Source organism: Peromyscus leucopus, chromosome 8a (genome assembly GCF_004664715.2).
Source record: "Peromyscus leucopus breed LL Stock chromosome 8a, UCI_PerLeu_2.1, whole genome shotgun sequence".
Classification (NCBI taxonomy): Eukaryota; Metazoa; Chordata; class Mammalia; order Rodentia; family Cricetidae; genus Peromyscus; species Peromyscus leucopus.
Window position 1 is genome coordinate 38,087,281 of NC_051085.1, and position 17,291 is coordinate 38,104,571.

The 17,291-nt window shown below is 37.3% G+C and overlaps 1 protein-coding gene across 1 annotated transcript; it reads left to right on the top strand.

The window, feature by feature from the left end:
• The first annotated feature begins 6,071 nt into the window (after positions 1–6,071).
• Positions 6,072–6,934, top strand: LOC114687032 (60S ribosomal protein L7a). Its single transcript, XM_028861747.2, has one exon. It carries the CDS (start codon positions 6,088–6,090, stop codon positions 6,886–6,888), a length of 801 nt encoding a protein of 266 aa, XP_028717580.1. The 5' UTR covers positions 6,072–6,087; the 3' UTR covers positions 6,889–6,934.
• The last annotated feature ends 10,357 nt before the right edge of the window (positions 6,935–17,291 follow it).

A 17,291-nucleotide genomic window follows, 5' to 3' on the forward strand; every position in this document is an offset into this window, starting at 1 on the left:
GAGATGGATTCTAGGGTCCTGGGTAGAGTTGGAGGTAGGTAGGTGAAGAATAGAAATGACCAAAAGACATGCTCCACATGTATGAATTTTCAAAGAATAAATAAAAATACTATTTTTAAAAGACACAAATCTAGGCCACTGAGATGGCTAGGCAGGTAAGAGTGCTTGATGCCAAGCCTCATGACTGGAATTTGATCCTGTAGATGTAGTTCTAAACGGTCTTATTCTAACAATTCGTGCTACATGATCCCTTGGACCTGCCTGGAAGAAGAAGAAAACCAACTCCTACAAGCTGTTTCACTTCCTTGAGTGCACTATATCATACACTCCACCCTCTACACACACACACACACACACACACACACACACACACACACACACACAAATAAATGTAACAAAGTAAATAAATAAATAAATAAATAAATAAGACAAGAAGAGATTAGAACTAAAGTTTGTCTATAAAGTTACTTCTCTCCCAAAGCTAACAAAGACATGCAAATAGGAAGTCAGAAAGACTGTCAGAACTTTTCCATTGATAAACTCTAAATACAGAAAAAGTCAGAGAACTATCCAAAGGGAAAAAGAAGAAAAAAAAATGGGCCAAATGATTGTAAGCTTTTAAAGTACAGGTTTAAGAAAGTTCTGTTGTTATTATTGCTGTTTGTTTTTAAATTAGGGGACATTCGGAGGAGGGGTTATCCTTGGGAGAAAGAAAATTAGTAGCTGACTTTGAGATGTTGAAATGCAAATTAATATACATTAGTCTGCTGAAAAGACCTGTTGGGTAAGTGTATACAGTTGGAGCCAGGAGGCCAGAGTTTGATGAAAACTCCTGTACCTGGTATGAGTCATGTGAATGTTTCCATGGAAGAGAGAAGTAATTATTCATTCCCCTTACCTTTGTGATCCCAGTACCTACTGTATTGTGTTAGATATTCAATGTATTTTTTTAATTTTTTTATTTTATAATTTAATTTAATTTTACATACATCAGCCATGGATTCCTCTGTCCTCCCTCCTCCAACATATTGCTATTTTTCAGAATAATTTGAGTCTATAAATATTTGTCCATATGGATATATGCTTTGTGAATGCTACCTAAGTAGATACATTCAGCTGAAATCCCTCACTTCTTCAAGAATACAAACTAGAAAGGTCCTTACATGTTCTTGATAAAATAAATAAACGATTAAATATATAAATAAATACATGTAACTGAATCAATAAACAAGGATAGACTTACAGCAAAGAGCTGCTACTTTCTGACCCCAATGTAATCCAAATATAGGAAGATAAGACCTTTTCAAAACAGAACACATTTATTTCAAAAATTGCATGTAAGTTGCATTTTTCTTGTCTATTCTCAAAACTATTAAGCAATTCTTTACACCTCTTGAAAAAAAAACTAATAAAGAAATTAAAGAATTTTTAATGTCCTGTATTAACACTGAATGCTTTCCTCAAATTACACCTCAGAACAAGTGTTAATTATATTGCATAATGTTTCTTACTGTTTTCATCTTAATAATATTGAACAGTGTAAAACCTTCTTCTATGCTTTCAACTTTCTTCTTTGAACATTGTATTCCATTACATAGAAAGAAAACATCTGTTTCTGTTGGTGCTAAATTTATATCATGGCAGCATTTGGATACTAAAAGAATCTAGGTCACTTTGGGAAGATTAATAACGCCCAAGGGGAAAGTAGGTAAATTCCCATCATGTCACATTTCTAAAGAGTTTTCAGGAATATCAGGAAGCCAATCTTCCTTCCTCTACTTTGTGTCCCACATCCCCACAGGAGAGCCAATTAGCCAAAGAGTCACCTGGAAACTTCCCAACATTTCTCTAAGTGACTGTCCCTGGTTGTGGTAATGTGCTATGAGGTTAGGCTAACTGAGGGTCTCATGTTCTGGGAATGCCTAAGACAACACTGAAACAACATTTGTGTCTCTTTAATTGGGTCTTTCTCTTTGTAAGAAATACTATCTTTATGTAAACAAAATTTGTCATCCCCCCTCCCCACATACTAGGCCCCCTCCAAAAAAGAAAATATGCCAACATTGTCATATCCTAAAAGTTTCCCAAGGAAAGAAATTATTATAGACTCCTGCTTCAGAATATAACCTACAGTTTTGTGTTTGGAAACTTGCTTGTGGTTTTGATCTAGACTACAAATTTTTCCTTCCTATTTAAATTGACCTTCTCAAGCTGACATTCTACAATGATCTATTACATTACGTAGAAATATTTCTACTGACCTTAACGTGATGAAAAATAAACATGGTGATGTTTTTCTTCTGGCTTAAATATTATGTATCTGTCAAATATGTTACATTATTGGCAGATCTCCCCCTTGCATGCCACTGAGCCACATCAAATTAGATTTCATCTTTTTAGACTTGCATATGAAAAGATTAAATCACATCTTTAATGAACCCAAGAGTGAACAGGCCAAAGAAACCTTATTTTGACTTGCTTTGTGGTTTTGTTTGTGGTATTGGGAAGTTGTAAGGATCTGTTTATTTGGTTAGTTGCTAGGTTTTAGTTCATGTTTTCTTGAGATGAACTCAAGCTGGACTTGAACTCACAATCCTCCTAATTTTGCTTCCCATAATGCCAGAACTATGACACAAACCAGCATATCTGGCTTTGTGTTTTTTGTTTTGTCCTGTGAGATTTTTGTTTTTGTATTTAAGATCAGTAAGTTTAAAGCACATAAAATGTCAAGTTTTTGTTTGTTTGTTTTTTAACTGAGGTTTTTCATTAGGGACTTTCTGCTTTTGCTTTATTCGTTGTTTTATGTGCTTATCATACATTAAAATTTTTGATTATATCTAGAATTATTCATGAGTGCAGATCTTTGTTATAAATGATTTTCAGTGAGGCATCTCAAATGTATTCTAAAGTCTGGTAAGGCACATGGGTTGATTATTGGCTACTGCTGCACATGGAGAGTTGAATCTCAATTCTGTCAACAGGCAAGTAAGAAACATTGAATCGTGTTAGCCGTGGATGCAAAATAAAGTCACAATAATGAGCCAGTTCTTACCTCCCCCCCCCCACCACCACCACCACAACTGGGAAAAAAAGAAGAAAGTGTGGTGATCTTGGAAGACACAGAAAAAAGAACTGCAACTATTCCCAGGTTCAGATTCTCACTTGGAGCTCTGTTGTAAAACAAAAGACAAACAGGAAAACTGAAATACGAAAAAGATAGGAATGGGCTAAGAGAAGATGGAGAAAATGAAGAAAATAATAAATAAAGGGAAATAGAGACAGAATGCTACCAATGTACTCACCTACATAGCTATCATCCTAATACACTTTAAATGTTTTAAAGCTCATTATTGCCATTCTTCAATATTCAGTTTTCCTCTGTGTATGCAGCCAGCTTGTGTTCAACTGTAAGACCTCTCTTACTTAAAGTCTTCTGAAAGTGCTCTTCTTCTACCATTTCCAACCCACCTCAGTTCATACTCTCACAATCCATCTCTGTCTGTCTCTAAGTTGAACTCATTCAACAATATCAAATTTTTTCTATCTCAAACCTCTTTGTAGTCTACTACCGTACTTTATTTTAGCACCATTAGTCAAATGTAACTAGATTGTTGAACAGTGTAGAATCCGAAGGGCTGGTAAACACCCAACATTTTATCAGATATCAGTCATTTTGTGCCACACCTTGCTCTCCAGTCTTTTAACATGGTAGATACAGTCTTATGTTTTCCTAGATAGTTTGATACTTAAAGTTTCTGTTTACTCCAATTCAATGAGAACAATCTGTATATTGCTTGGCAGCCATCTTCAACATTATCTCCAGGGCTAACCAGATTTCCATCCCAGGAAATTTGTTGGAATGCATGCATGGACTCTTTCATGGTGCCCTTCTTTATGTGAGTTCTCTTTTATGATCTAAATCCAGTCAGATGGATGAGAAGAAAGGTCACACCTCTCTATTTAACACAGGAATGTGATCAGACTGGTTCTTCCTGCTTCTCTGCTAATAGACTTGATGACCTTCTTCTCTCAGAGGACTTGGCAGGTGAGACTGCCCCTGCTAACTTGATTTCTCCTGTCCTTTTCTGTGACTCTGTACTGAGTCATGTTAGTAGATTACTGAGAATCTCCTCAAAAATTTTCTACAAAGAAATAAATGTGTCCCCATCATACCAACTGATCATGCCAAAGTGGAGAACGGCTCTCTCTTCCCTTTCTTTTCTATCCCACAGGTTTCCCTTGGTTTCATTCAAATCTCTGCAGAGGCTCATCATCATGTGTTCATCTACTCTGTTGCAAAACAGAGAGGGTCTGAAATCTCAGTCTCACCATTGGACATGAACACAAAACTTTATAGAACACGTCCTTTTGTTTCTTTACTGGCTACCATGTAAAAAGTTGAGTACTTCCATATTTCAGACTACCATCCCTGACTCCAACTCAGTAGGCCAAAACCCTGGGGACCCCTTCAGATCAGTGAAATATTCATTAGTTTTCAGGTTTACTTAGATGGGGACAAGATGATCAAGGAGTGGAAAATGAAAAAAAATAATAGTTTAAAGGACACAATTAATTCCTACAAGAATATCTTCCTGCATTATAAAGTATAATATTCTTTGCCTTCTGCATCTCCACATTTGAATATTATTGTTAATACCCACAGAAAGGAAATTTTTCACTCATCGTATGTAACAGATATTTGTCCTGTGTATCAGTGAAAGAATGATCATTCGTGCTTTTCTGTTTGAATACTAAGAATTTACATCAGCAGAGTGGAATATCCTACAGAGAATAAGATAGCTTGCAATATTTCTAAAAAGACCAGGGAACTAGATGGCACATATCAAGAAGAAAGTAGGTATTAAATAAACACAGATGCTTTCCTGGAACTGTTCTGATAGAAAGCCCCCTGCCAAATCTTCTGCTATTCATTGCACAAATATATCCACCTTTCCAGATTTCAAAGCAAAACAGCTCTAGTATTACCTCATGGCCCTGATTACCACATTTCAACTATTCAAAAATACAAATAAAATGTGCTCACTTATCCAAAGAGAATATTCACATTTTCACCTGATGCTACAAACATTACCTTGTGATTTTTTTCTTTTTTTGTCTATTCACAGTACAGTCCCAATTTTGGATTGGTATACTTAATCCTGTATATTAAATTATATTTAATTTTCTATTATTCACATAAGTCATATTAAATTATAAAGTAGTTTTTAAAATGTGGCTACACATAGCTATACACATAAGGGGGAAGGAGGCAACTGTGACTGTGTCCACAAGGCTGTGGCTGATAGTTACATCTCATCTCATTTCTTCTACTAGATCTACCCCATATGTATTTGCTCCCCGGCAACTGGCTCTTTAGTTTCTAAGGAAATGGGGGAAATGTACAATTTTATGGCAAGCCATCACTATAAAACACAATTGAAGCCAGGCAGTGGTGGCACACGCCTTTAATCCCAGCACTTGGGAGGCAGAGGCAGACGGATCTCTGTGAGTTCGAGGCCAGCCTGGTCTACAGAGTGAGTTCCAGGAAAGGCACCAAAACTACACAGAGAAACTCTGTCTCGAAAAACAAAAACAAACAAACAAACAAAAAAAAACCACACAACTGGACCCAATACAGAAATCAATAGATTATGGGGAACATAACCCCAAGGAAGACATCTAAATCACAGCTCCTGCATTTATGGCTCAGGGAACAATGTAGAAGAAGGGGCAGAAAGACTCTAAGAGGCAAAACACCAGGAAGCCTGATGTGGAACAGTCTCTCCTAGGAATGGTTGCACAAACAAGACCAGAACAATGGAAAGGGAAAAAAAATCATGGAATCCCACTCTTAGACAAAGAATGATAGGCAACTGGTGGCTTCTGGGAGGAGATTAGTCTCCCCTGGGGATGAAACTGCCCTGCTGGTTATCCAATACCAGGAGCTCTTAAACCATATACACACAAACAATGATAACAGACTTGGTTGTGTATATATATATATATATATATATATATATATATATATATATATATATATATATATATATATATATATATATATATGCTCTCCTCCAGCCGAGCAAGATGCCCAAGGGAAAGAAGGCCAAGGGGAAGAAGGTGGCCCCGGCCCCCGCCGTCGTGAAGAAGCAGGAGGCCAAAAAGGTGGTGAACCCTTTGTTTGAGAAAAGGCCTAAGAACTTCGGCATTGGGCAGGACATCCAGCCCAAAAGAGATCTCACACGCTTCGTCAAATGGCCCCGCTACATTAGGCTGCAGCGGCAAAGAGCCATCCTCTATAAGCGGCTCAAGGTACCTCCTGCCATTAACCAGTTCACACAGGCCCTGGACCGGCAAACAGCTACCCAGCTGCTTAAGCTTGCTCACAAGTACAGGCCAGAGACAAAGCAGGAGAAGAAGCAAAGGCTGCTGGCCCGAGCTGAGAAGAAAGCTGCTGGCAAAGGGGACGTCCCGACTAAGAGACCACCTGTCCTCCGAGCAGGGGTCAATACAGTCACCACCTTGGTGGAGAACAAGAAGGCTCAGCTGGTGGTGATTGCCCACGATGTAGACCCCATTGAGCTGGTGGTCTTCCTGCCTGCCCTGTGCCGAAAGATGGGGGTCCCCTACTGCATCATCAAGGGAAAGGCCAGGCTGGGGCGGCTGGTCCACAGGAAGACATGTACCACCGTTGCCTTCACACAGGTTAACTCGGAAGACAAGGGTGCTCTGGCTAAGCTGGTGGAAGCTATTAGGACCAATTACAACGACAGATATGATGAGATCCGCCGCCACTGGGGAGGCAACGTCCTGGGTCCTAAATCTGTGGCTCGGATTGCCAAGCTGGAAAAGGCAAAGGCCAAAGAACTCGCCACTAAATTGGGTTAAATGTACACTGCTAAATTTTCTGTACATAAATATAATTACAAACTTATCTTCCAAAAAAAAAATATATATATATATATATATATATATATATATATATATATATATATATAGAGAGAGAGAGAGAGAGAGAGAGAGAGAGACTGACCCATCCCCCCGAGTCTCCTTCTAAATCTTTATAATACCAATTGAGTAAAGTCACAGAAATAAAAAAAAAAAAAACAGAAAGCACGTGTTCACTCCTGCATGCCCACCCCCCCACTCACCAAGTCTCCTAACCCTATCACTCTTAGATTCATGTCATCTGGCTCTGATAATGTAAATATTGTGCTTCTTAAGAACTTATTCTGTACCAAAACTTCTAATTTGTATCCAATCTGATTTGCCATTTAGTCTTAAACAAACATTTTATTTCCCACAAGATAAGTGCCTACTTGGTGATAGAATGCATGTTTGTTTTTAATGATTATAAAATAGATCTCATGAAAAATAAAATATCTTCTCACTTTTTTGGTAAATAAAATTCTTTAGTAAGAAACTATGATTTGTTTTGTTTCTTTTGCTTTTCACCACAGAGAATAAGAAAATCTCTATTTACAAATAATATTCCTGACAAAAATTGGAGGAAAAGAAAAATCCGTATCTAGAATAAGCATCATTTCCAATAAGGATAGGTCATTGTCTTTTTGAAATGAAAGGTTCCTAAATAACTTCCATTTTCCCAAGTTCCCAACTGGCCCATCCAGCTCCGGGTGCTCATAGGGAGGTTCTTGTATGTCCCTGCTCAGCCGGTGAGGACCTCAAGAATGCCTATCAAGAATATTCTTGAGGAGGGAAGTTCTGTGCCCACAAATCTTTCTTGATACTTTACCCTGTTCATCATGGGGCTTTGCATACAATCAGATAAAATAAGAACTCAGAGAAATGCAGAGAAAGATTGCCTGCCACAAAAAAAAAAAAAAAAAGGAATCTTTCAGAGGATTAGAGAGAGAGGTTCCTCTGCAGACAGAACCATCTGCTGATCATTCACATGGGACACCAATATTTCAAATGTGAGGCCCATTTACATAATTTTCTCTCAAATCTTGTCATTAATCTTCCAGACTTATCCTTCCAAATCCCTGATCATCTGGCCCAAAACTTTCTATAGCTCATAAATTTAAATGAAGACACACCCTGCTCATCACTTCTTCCAATCAAAGTAAAAAACTCAGCTTTACACCTAGGAGTTTTGCCTTCTGGGTGGGGAGGATGCTTTCCTGTGCTGTCATTTGAGGACAACTAAACAGTTTTCCTGAATGTTCCATTCCAGGATATTGCTAGGTCTTCATCTAGATGTATCCAAAGGTAAGATTCAAATGCCCAGGGATTAAATTGCAGACAGACTGATCATCTACTTGTTGGCCTTCCACATATTTTCCATTGATCTTTTTCTTGTGTAAACCACTTCCAGGGCCATGAAAAACTGTATCTTTTTGTAGATTAAATAACAGGCCGCAATGGAGGCTCGCGTTGCACAACTCTCTGGTGTCCAAGAATGAACTTAGAATATATAGTAGGTAAAAACTGTTGATTCAAAACGATGCAGTATTTACTAAAGAAAATTGCTTTTCTTTCAAATACACAATTCTTTATTTGGTCTTGCTTTAGGCTCCTTCTAAGCACCCCAATTAGTCAGTCACACACCCCCAGCTTTATCAATCTGCAAGAAACCAGGGTTAAAATTGTTACTTCAGCAGCTTGAATACACTGAAGAATCAATTTTAGTTCAGTGGCCCAATTAAAAGCTGGTAGCCTATTTATCCAATAAACAGGTTGATATTATATATCTCAAATATTATATATGTATGTATATTCAAAATTCAAATCACTTTTCTATTACTAGATAAAGCTTCATGCAACGTGTTTTTACTTTGAAAATAACATCCCAGTATGATCCAGACTAGTGCATTCTTGGAAGATTATCCACTGAGAGTTCTGAATTTCCGGTCAGTCTCCTATCCTCCAGGATATGTACATCTTATCAAAGCATCCAAATAGCTGCTATTTCTTCTTTCCTGGATCCTTTTCACACATGTCATCAATGAAAAGGCCTGGTGAGATACTCCAGGAGAGGTCAAAATGATGAGCTTCACTTTGAATGAAATTATGGCCTCGGGGTAGAGAAATGACACAGATCTCAAGTTAGGCATTGAAAGTGTAGTATTTGCCCAGCCAAGTGAAATAAATCCATCTAGTCTTCTCAACTTACTGAAATAGGAAGTTGTCTAAATCAATAACTATATATCAAGCACCACAGCACCTCAGTGGTGCCTACTTGTTTCTTTATCACATATAATATTAAAAGCATTCGATGTAAAATAATACCGTTCTCTAAGACACTATCTTCTACCTAAGCAAGCAGATGGCTTGAATTGAGAGGGATAGGTCAAAATTCCTACTTCTCTTTAAGATACTCTTAACTTTATTAGCTTAAAATTGTTAGGTTTCCCTGACTAATTGAAGAACAGTTCAAGAGTATAGTATCAAAATAATTAGCAATGACTCAGCCTCCATTATTTAAAAATGGACAAGCAATCAAATTAGAATCATTTGCCACTACACAGTTATTTTGATGTACAGTCACAGATCCTTTTGAGAAAGGTTAAGAAGAAATCTTATGTTTTATATTTGTGATCTTTCAAACATCTTTTCCCCATGGACTGAGCTAGGCATTTATTAAAAATGTTGACTATCTAAACTTAGTTGTGTCTGCCAAATGAATGGGAAATAAAATCAGAAATTTTTCAGATCAGTTCAGGCCTCAGTCTTCCAGTTTATTTCCTTTATGGAAATCAAGAAGTCACTTAATGGGAAGTTTATCATTTATTTTGGTATCAGAGACCCCTCAGTAATTTGGACATCAGCAAAGACTTATATGGACCAGCATTTCGTGGTCACCATTCTTTCTCTGCTGCCCATTATTATATCCAGGAATTTTGTCAGATATTGGAACACTGAGATTTAGTTTCTGACTATGAAATTAATTTCTTACTTCAGTACCAACCTTTCATCATCCCATGCTCCACAGAACACCTTACCTTGGTGCTAATTGTGCTAGAAGTTGTATACTTGGGGACATCCTGAAGGCCATATTAGAAGGTAAATAGATTGGATATAATAAGTGTCACGTAACATTCCTGTCACTCTTTGTCATTGTATTTTTAGATCAACATTCTTCTGTAAGGTTTTCTTATCCATTATCCATCCAGGACAAGATTCCTATGAGAAATGTCCATTGACCAATAAAAGAAATAGAAACACTATCTACTATTTTTGCTAACACGTTGAGAATCTTTGGCAGGTTCCCATGTAAATAAAGACATTAGTAATTATAGTTCTTCTTTATCTAAAATTAATTTAAGGTCATATAAAAAAGATATTGCCCAATCCTACCTATTCCACATTCTAACTTTTACAAGGTTATAAATGTATGCAACCAACCTTTATAATACTATAATACTTTAAATTCTGCAACTTATTTAGTGACTATCCATATTGCAGTTTGTGAACATAAGATAATTCTTTTTGGGGATTGTGCATGGTAGATGTGTATATGAATGTGTGTGTATACATGTGCACACATGCATACATGCATGTTTGTGTATGTTCATGAGTGTATAGGTGAGAATTCTATATCATGTACCTTCATTAATCATTCTTTGTCTTATTTTTTGAGTCAGAGTCTCTCACTGAATCTGGAGAGTTTGGATTCAGATAGAATGATGTACAGTGAGCTCCAGAAACCCTCTCTTTTTGCCTCCTCAGCTCTAGAGTAAGAGGTATGTGCCCTGTGTCCAGGTTTTTATGTGGGTGTTGGTGATCTAAAATCAGATCCCATGTAGCAAGCATTTTACTGAATGGACCAGTTCTCCCCTACCCTTTTTGTAAATGTGTTTGAGTCAAACTTGAGAAACTATGTGATAGCTATTCTTACAACCAAACTCTTTAAAATGTAACCATGCAACATTCTCCCATAAAAATCTCTATTATAGTTAGAAACAGCAAATCCAAGTCATAATTATATTCTCCCTGATCTTCCAAGTATCTGTCACCATATTCATTCAGTCTGCTGGAGCCTTGTTTTTCTGATGACATTAAAGTGATATGGAGAGATAAACAATAGTAATCAATCATATTGACCTCACAAATCATGGATGTCATTCTCTTGAACTCACTGGATCCGTGCTGTTTCAAACTCAGTTTAGGAGAGAAAATCAAATTGAGGTTCCAAGTCTTTGAAGTTGAATCACTTCAATAGTGTAGCTCAAGAGTTTCTAGTTGAAGACAGTAGTGTCCAGTCAAGACTTCTTTAAATGAAAGAGACATTACTGGGAGTCCACAATATGGGTCAGCAGGTAAAGTACACAATGCAGAATCCTGAAGAGCATAGTTCAGCCACTAGGACCCATATCGAAGTGAAAGGAAAGAACTGAATCCATAACGTTTTCTACTGACCTCCATACATGTACCATAACATATGGGCTCTCCAGCTCTCTATATATCCATATATATACACTAATAATAATAATAATAATAATAATAATAATAAATAGAATATATAATAAGAAGTTATTAAGAAGTTAGAAACCAATTTTTCAGCTCAGATAAATCCAGGCTAATATTTAAAAAGTGTAATGACTTGCTGTCTATGCCAGCAGTTCTCAACCTTCCTAAGGCGGTGACCCTTCCATACAGTTCCCCATGTTGTGGTGGACCCCCTGCCAGCATACAATTATTTTCACTGACACTTCATAACTGTATTTTTGCTACTGTTATGAATCATAATGTAAATATCTATATTGTGTTTTCTGATTGTCTTAGGCAACCCCTGTGAAAGGGTTGTTTCACCTCCACAAAGGGGTCGTGACCCATAGGTTGAGAACCACTGATCTATACCACAAGAAAATGCCTAACAAAAGTACCTGGTTTGGGTTTTTTTTTTTTTTTTTTTTTTTTTTTTTTTTTTGAGAGTGATGGTTAATTTATACATCACTCTTAGACCATGGTTCTCAGGTGTTAGAGCAAACACTAGTCTAGATGATTTTACAAATGCATATTTTTAACACGATCAACATAATCAGCTGATTTTTCAGTAAGGCAGTTTACTTTTCTAATGAGGCTGAGCCTCTTTCAAAAGTATAGTGAGCAAACAGTAGACATTTGCAGGAAAGGACTCCAGCCTTGAGTTTGTTACAAAGAAACATTGTATGAGCGTCCATCTAGGTCATATGCTTTGAAATTTTGAACTCAGTGTTGAAACACTTACCTGAATTTCAAACCTGCCAAGCTTCTCATTTGCCAGTTGATTTATTTGTCACCTCCCATAGTTGTATTGCAGTGTGTGTGTGTGTGTGTGTGTGTGTGTGTGTGTGTGTGTGTGTGCTTTGTTTAGCTTCAGCCGGTATCTCATGTTGCTCACCTATGGATTCTAAATGAGGTATGCATTTGTCAACTGGAAAAATTCTCGATTACACACAGAAATCTAACTGCATGGGGATAGAGAAATTCTGCTGTCAGTTTTCTGTGCTTTAGGAGAGATTTGAATAAAGGAGAGAGATGGGAAATCATATTTAATGTGTCAGTTTGCAGAAACTGCAGCACAGATGTGTATTTATCTACATATTAGCCATCCCAAGGAATTAGTCAGTAAGCAACAGAACTGAAACAACTTCAAACCTGCCACCAAATCTGGCCATTTCCTATGTAAGAAATAAATAAATAAATAAATAAATAAATAAATAAATAAATAAATAATCCATTTTGTTTATCATAGATCTAAAACATCTATTGAGAATCTAATGAGAAGCATTTGGATTTTTGTGTCTTTGTTTTTTGTAGTCAAGTCCATCTTTAAAGAGAATGATGTTCTCCATTTTGAGAGCTTTCAGGCCTTGATGATGAGTAATTTCATCTAACAGAATGTAACCTAAGGAAGTACAGAGCCTGGTCTAGAATACATGCTTTGTGAGGTCTTATCGGTGCCCATTGCTTTGTACCATGCCCAATTCAACAGTGTGACTCTAAACAAGTCTTCACCCAGCTACAGTCTGGCTGCTCCATGTAGAGAGAGACCTGAGCAAGTGGAAGAAATGTGGTCGTCCAAACTCAGGAGTTCACAAACACACACAATCTCAAACTTCACTGTTTCACTGAAAGAATGCAATGCATACAGGGAATTCTTTCCTTTGAGTGTTTAATTTGTCATCAATTTATATTTAGAAATTAGAAAACATTCCAAAACTCAAGCAGCTGCCTGTGCTCTCTCTCACTGAATTCAAATGGCCCACTTTTATTGAACATTTTACTAAGCTTAGATAAATCAGAGAGATTATCCCAAAGCATTCAGCTCATTGTAAAAAACACCACAGAGACCCTTAAAAGGATTGTAAAGACTCTCAATCAAACCAGTTCTCACAGAAATGTGTAAAAGGACATAGGACACAGTTAAAAAGCTGAAAGCCGGATCTATTTCCACAGCTGCCATTTAAATCCAGAACTCTGTTACTTAATAATAGCCCTTAGAACTGTCTCTCTTACCCAGTCCTTTGCTTTCAATTTCACCTCAAAATGCTCCCTAGATGTGTGTGTGTGTGTGTGTGTGTGTGTGTGTGTGTGTGTGTGTGCGTATGCGCATGTGTGGGGGGGGAGGGAAGGGGGAGGGGGGAGAGAGAGAGAGAGAGAGAGAGAGAGAGAGAGAGAAGCTGCATGGGGGAGTACACGATTTATGTGCACACTCCTGTATGTGTGTCTGTAGGATTATACAAGCCACAGTCCTTATGTAGCGTGGTCAGAGCACAATATAGGATGTCTCATGTTCACTTTCCACCTTGCTCGAGACAAGGTCTCTTTATTTTTGCCACGATGCTGAATAGTCAGAGTAGGTTGACTGCAAACTCCAGGTTTTCTCATTCCTCTGCCTCACATTTTTGCCATTAGAGCACTAGCGTTATATACACACACACACACACACACACACATATATATATATATATGTGTGTGTGTGTGTGTATATATGTATATATATATATATATATATATATATATATATATATATATATATATATATATATATATATCCTGGCTTTTCACTCCCGGGGATCTGAACTCAGGTCTCCATGGTTCTGCAACAAGCACTTTACAATGGAGCTGTCTCTGCAGCCCTATGTTTGTCTTTCAAAAATTAGTACTGCATCGCATTCTTTAAATCAAGTCAAGAAGAGCAGAGGATCTTTACAAATAGTTGTTGACGTAAATCTGGCCCCGACAAATGCAACATATATACAAACTCCCCTCCCCCACTGTTTATGAATAACACTACTGAACAATCTTTTCGACAGTATATGACTCTTACAACCTTCACATAAATAAAGATTATTTTGAAAGATAAATGTTACTACTTAGAGTTATAAAATATGAAATAGCAAAATGCATTGAATAAAGCAAAAGTAATTATCAAAATTAACACAGGTAACTGCAAAGATACCCTAGCATATTTTCTCTTGTCAATATGCAACCAGTGAAAACAAAATGAAATTGTATGTATGTGGTGGTAATCTAATTGTACTGAAATGTGATTTTGATTGTATGTTAATAAATAAAGTTGCCCGGGGGTCAGAGCTATTAAAGCCATAGCAAGAGTGTGGCGGTGGTGGCACACGCCTTTAATCCCATAGATATCTGTGTGTTCAGGGATATAGCCAGCATTGGAGACATATGCCTTTAAGACCTAGGGGGCTGTACATTCAGACAGTGATGAGGCAGTCACGTGTTTGGGTTTACAACCAATGAGAAGTCAGATGTATTTTAAGCAAAACATAATTTTATTAATTCAAGATCACTTTTTTCCAAGTAGTTTCCAATTAACTGAATGATGCCAAATGAGACTTATCTGTACAACTGCTCAAATAAGAGCATTTTTGTCCTTCTTACTTATGATGCTTTTATCTTTCAAGCACTTATGCAGTTACATGGTGTGTACACATTCACACAGTCCCCATGCTAGTCTTAAAATACTTTATTGAATGCACACTAAGCAATCCAGAGACTGTTATTCAAGAATTCTTTCAAATGCCATGTTTAGCAAAAATTGCTAGCCAGCATAGTGTTTAATCTGTCTCCGAAATGTCAAAGGCTGAAAATGATCGCTTATTTCTAAGAACATCAGAAAGCAGTGCAGCACCCCCAATAAGATTGTCTTTAATGTTATGTTGCTAATAGCCTTCCTATCTTGTTACTTTTCAATGAAGAATGTAAGACACACTGACACACTCTATAATCGAAGAATTCTTCCTTGGGCTCAGAGTCAGGCAGTTATCTCTTGTTATGTAAGTGAAGGACACTAATATATCTATACATCTCCCTCCTATCCATACATAGGACAAACACAAGTTGAGGAAAATACGGGGGTAAGATTAGCATCAGTAAAATACTACATCAAATTGATTTAGAACATTGGTAATTGAAGTTACTGACTGAAATAACAGTTGTGTTTCAGTATTAGGCACTTACAGTTACAGTCCACTACTTCCAACTTTTCACCCTTATTCCTAAAGAGTATTATATTTCATGATAGAAACAAACCTGAGGATGGTAGTCCATGCCAATAAATCAGCACTATAGAGGTAGAGGCAGAAGGGTAAGCTCAAGGCTATCATCTACAACATACTGAGTTCAAGGTCAGCCTCGGTTAATAGGAGCCTACCTCCTCAAAAATAGTGCCAACAAAATTTGTGATGGTATAGTAAATGCGCAAAAGACTGAATAAGTATTGTTTGGAGTATATGTAATTACTTAAAATTGAAATTATGTTGATAATATCAAAGTACCTAGTCTTCAGAACATATTCAGACACTAAACTTTGTAGTTCCTGATAATCCTCTTAAGCATTGTGTTTCTCTCTCTCAACCACTTTGTACTAAACAAGATTTGGTATTGAATACATCTTTTACCAGACTTGTGATTTACAATATAAGTATGCACACTTAAAGTTACTGAATATGTTACTACATTATAAAACATGCATGCATAATTACTATGTTAAACTCATCCACTGAATTACACATCTTTAATTTTTTTGTTTCGGATATTATAATTACACAATTTCTCCCTTCCCTTTCTCCCTCAGTACCCTCCAATAAACCCCTCTTTGCTCTCTTTCAAATTCTGGGCCTCTTTTTCCATTAATTGCAGTCATGTGTGTGTGTGTGTGTGTGTGTGTGTGTGTGTGTGTGTGTGTGTGTGTGTGTGGTGTACCCTTCTCTGTCTATATAGCATTACTTGTATGTATGGTTTCCTGGCTAACCATGTGGAATCTGATAACCAAGCAGTGTGCTTTTCCCTGGGGAAGACCTTTCCCCCTACTCCCAGCGTTCCTTAGTTGCTTGTAGGTCTTTGTGTAAGGTCGAAACCTCGTGGCCTTTCCCCTGTCCACTTTGGCATGTCTGTTGTTGTTGTTGTTCTTTTCCAGCTTTTCATGTGAAGGCAGTCATGTTGCTGAGACTTTATGTGTGCAGCTCCTGAAATTACTAGGAGACACTCTTCAGAGTAAGCTCCCTGATCTTCTGACCCTTACAACACTTTCTCCCCCCTTCCACCATGTTCCCTGGGCCTTAGGTATGGGTGTGTTTTGTAGTTGTAATCACTGGGAAAGAGCTCCATAAGGATGCATTTGGATTGGTTGTGATTTACTATAATTGTCTTCTTTTGTTGAAGCTCCCTTGAATCTTTACTAACTATAACACACACACACACACACATATACACACACACACTAATATACTTTCTACCATTGTATAGTATTTCTTTACATAAATAGACTGCAATAATCTAAAGATCTGTTAATACACATTTGAAGTTCTTTAGTTTGGTCTTTATGAATTTACTGCCATGAATATTTTTGGAAGATCCCCATGGTAGGTAATGGAGATATGGCTCATCTTTTAGGAGCTCACACTGCTCTTACAGAGAGCGCAGGTTCAGTTTACAACACCCATGTCAGGTGGTTCACAATGGCCTGTAACTATAACTCCAAGACAGCAATGTCTCTGGCCTCAGCAGGCATTCAAGTGCTCAGAGTCCACACAGATGTACAAATATATACATAATTAAAGTTAATACAAGGTGAATCTTGATAAGCGTACTCTAGTATAAACATGCAAAACATTCTCTAGGGCAGTGGTTCTTAATCTGAGGGTCACGACCACCAAGACCATCAGAAAATACAGCAATTTACATTATGATTCATAACATGATCAAAATTACAGTTATGAAGCAGCAACAAAAATAATTTTATCGCTGGGGGTTGCCACAACATGAGGAACTGTATTAAAGAGTTGCAGAGTTACAGAGGTTGAGAACCACTGCTC

Coding starts and splice junctions, on each gene's coding strand:
- LOC114687032 (XM_028861747.2), top strand. CDS start 6,088: ATGCCCAAGGGAAAGAAGGCCAAGGGGAAGAAGGTGGCCCCGGCCCCC.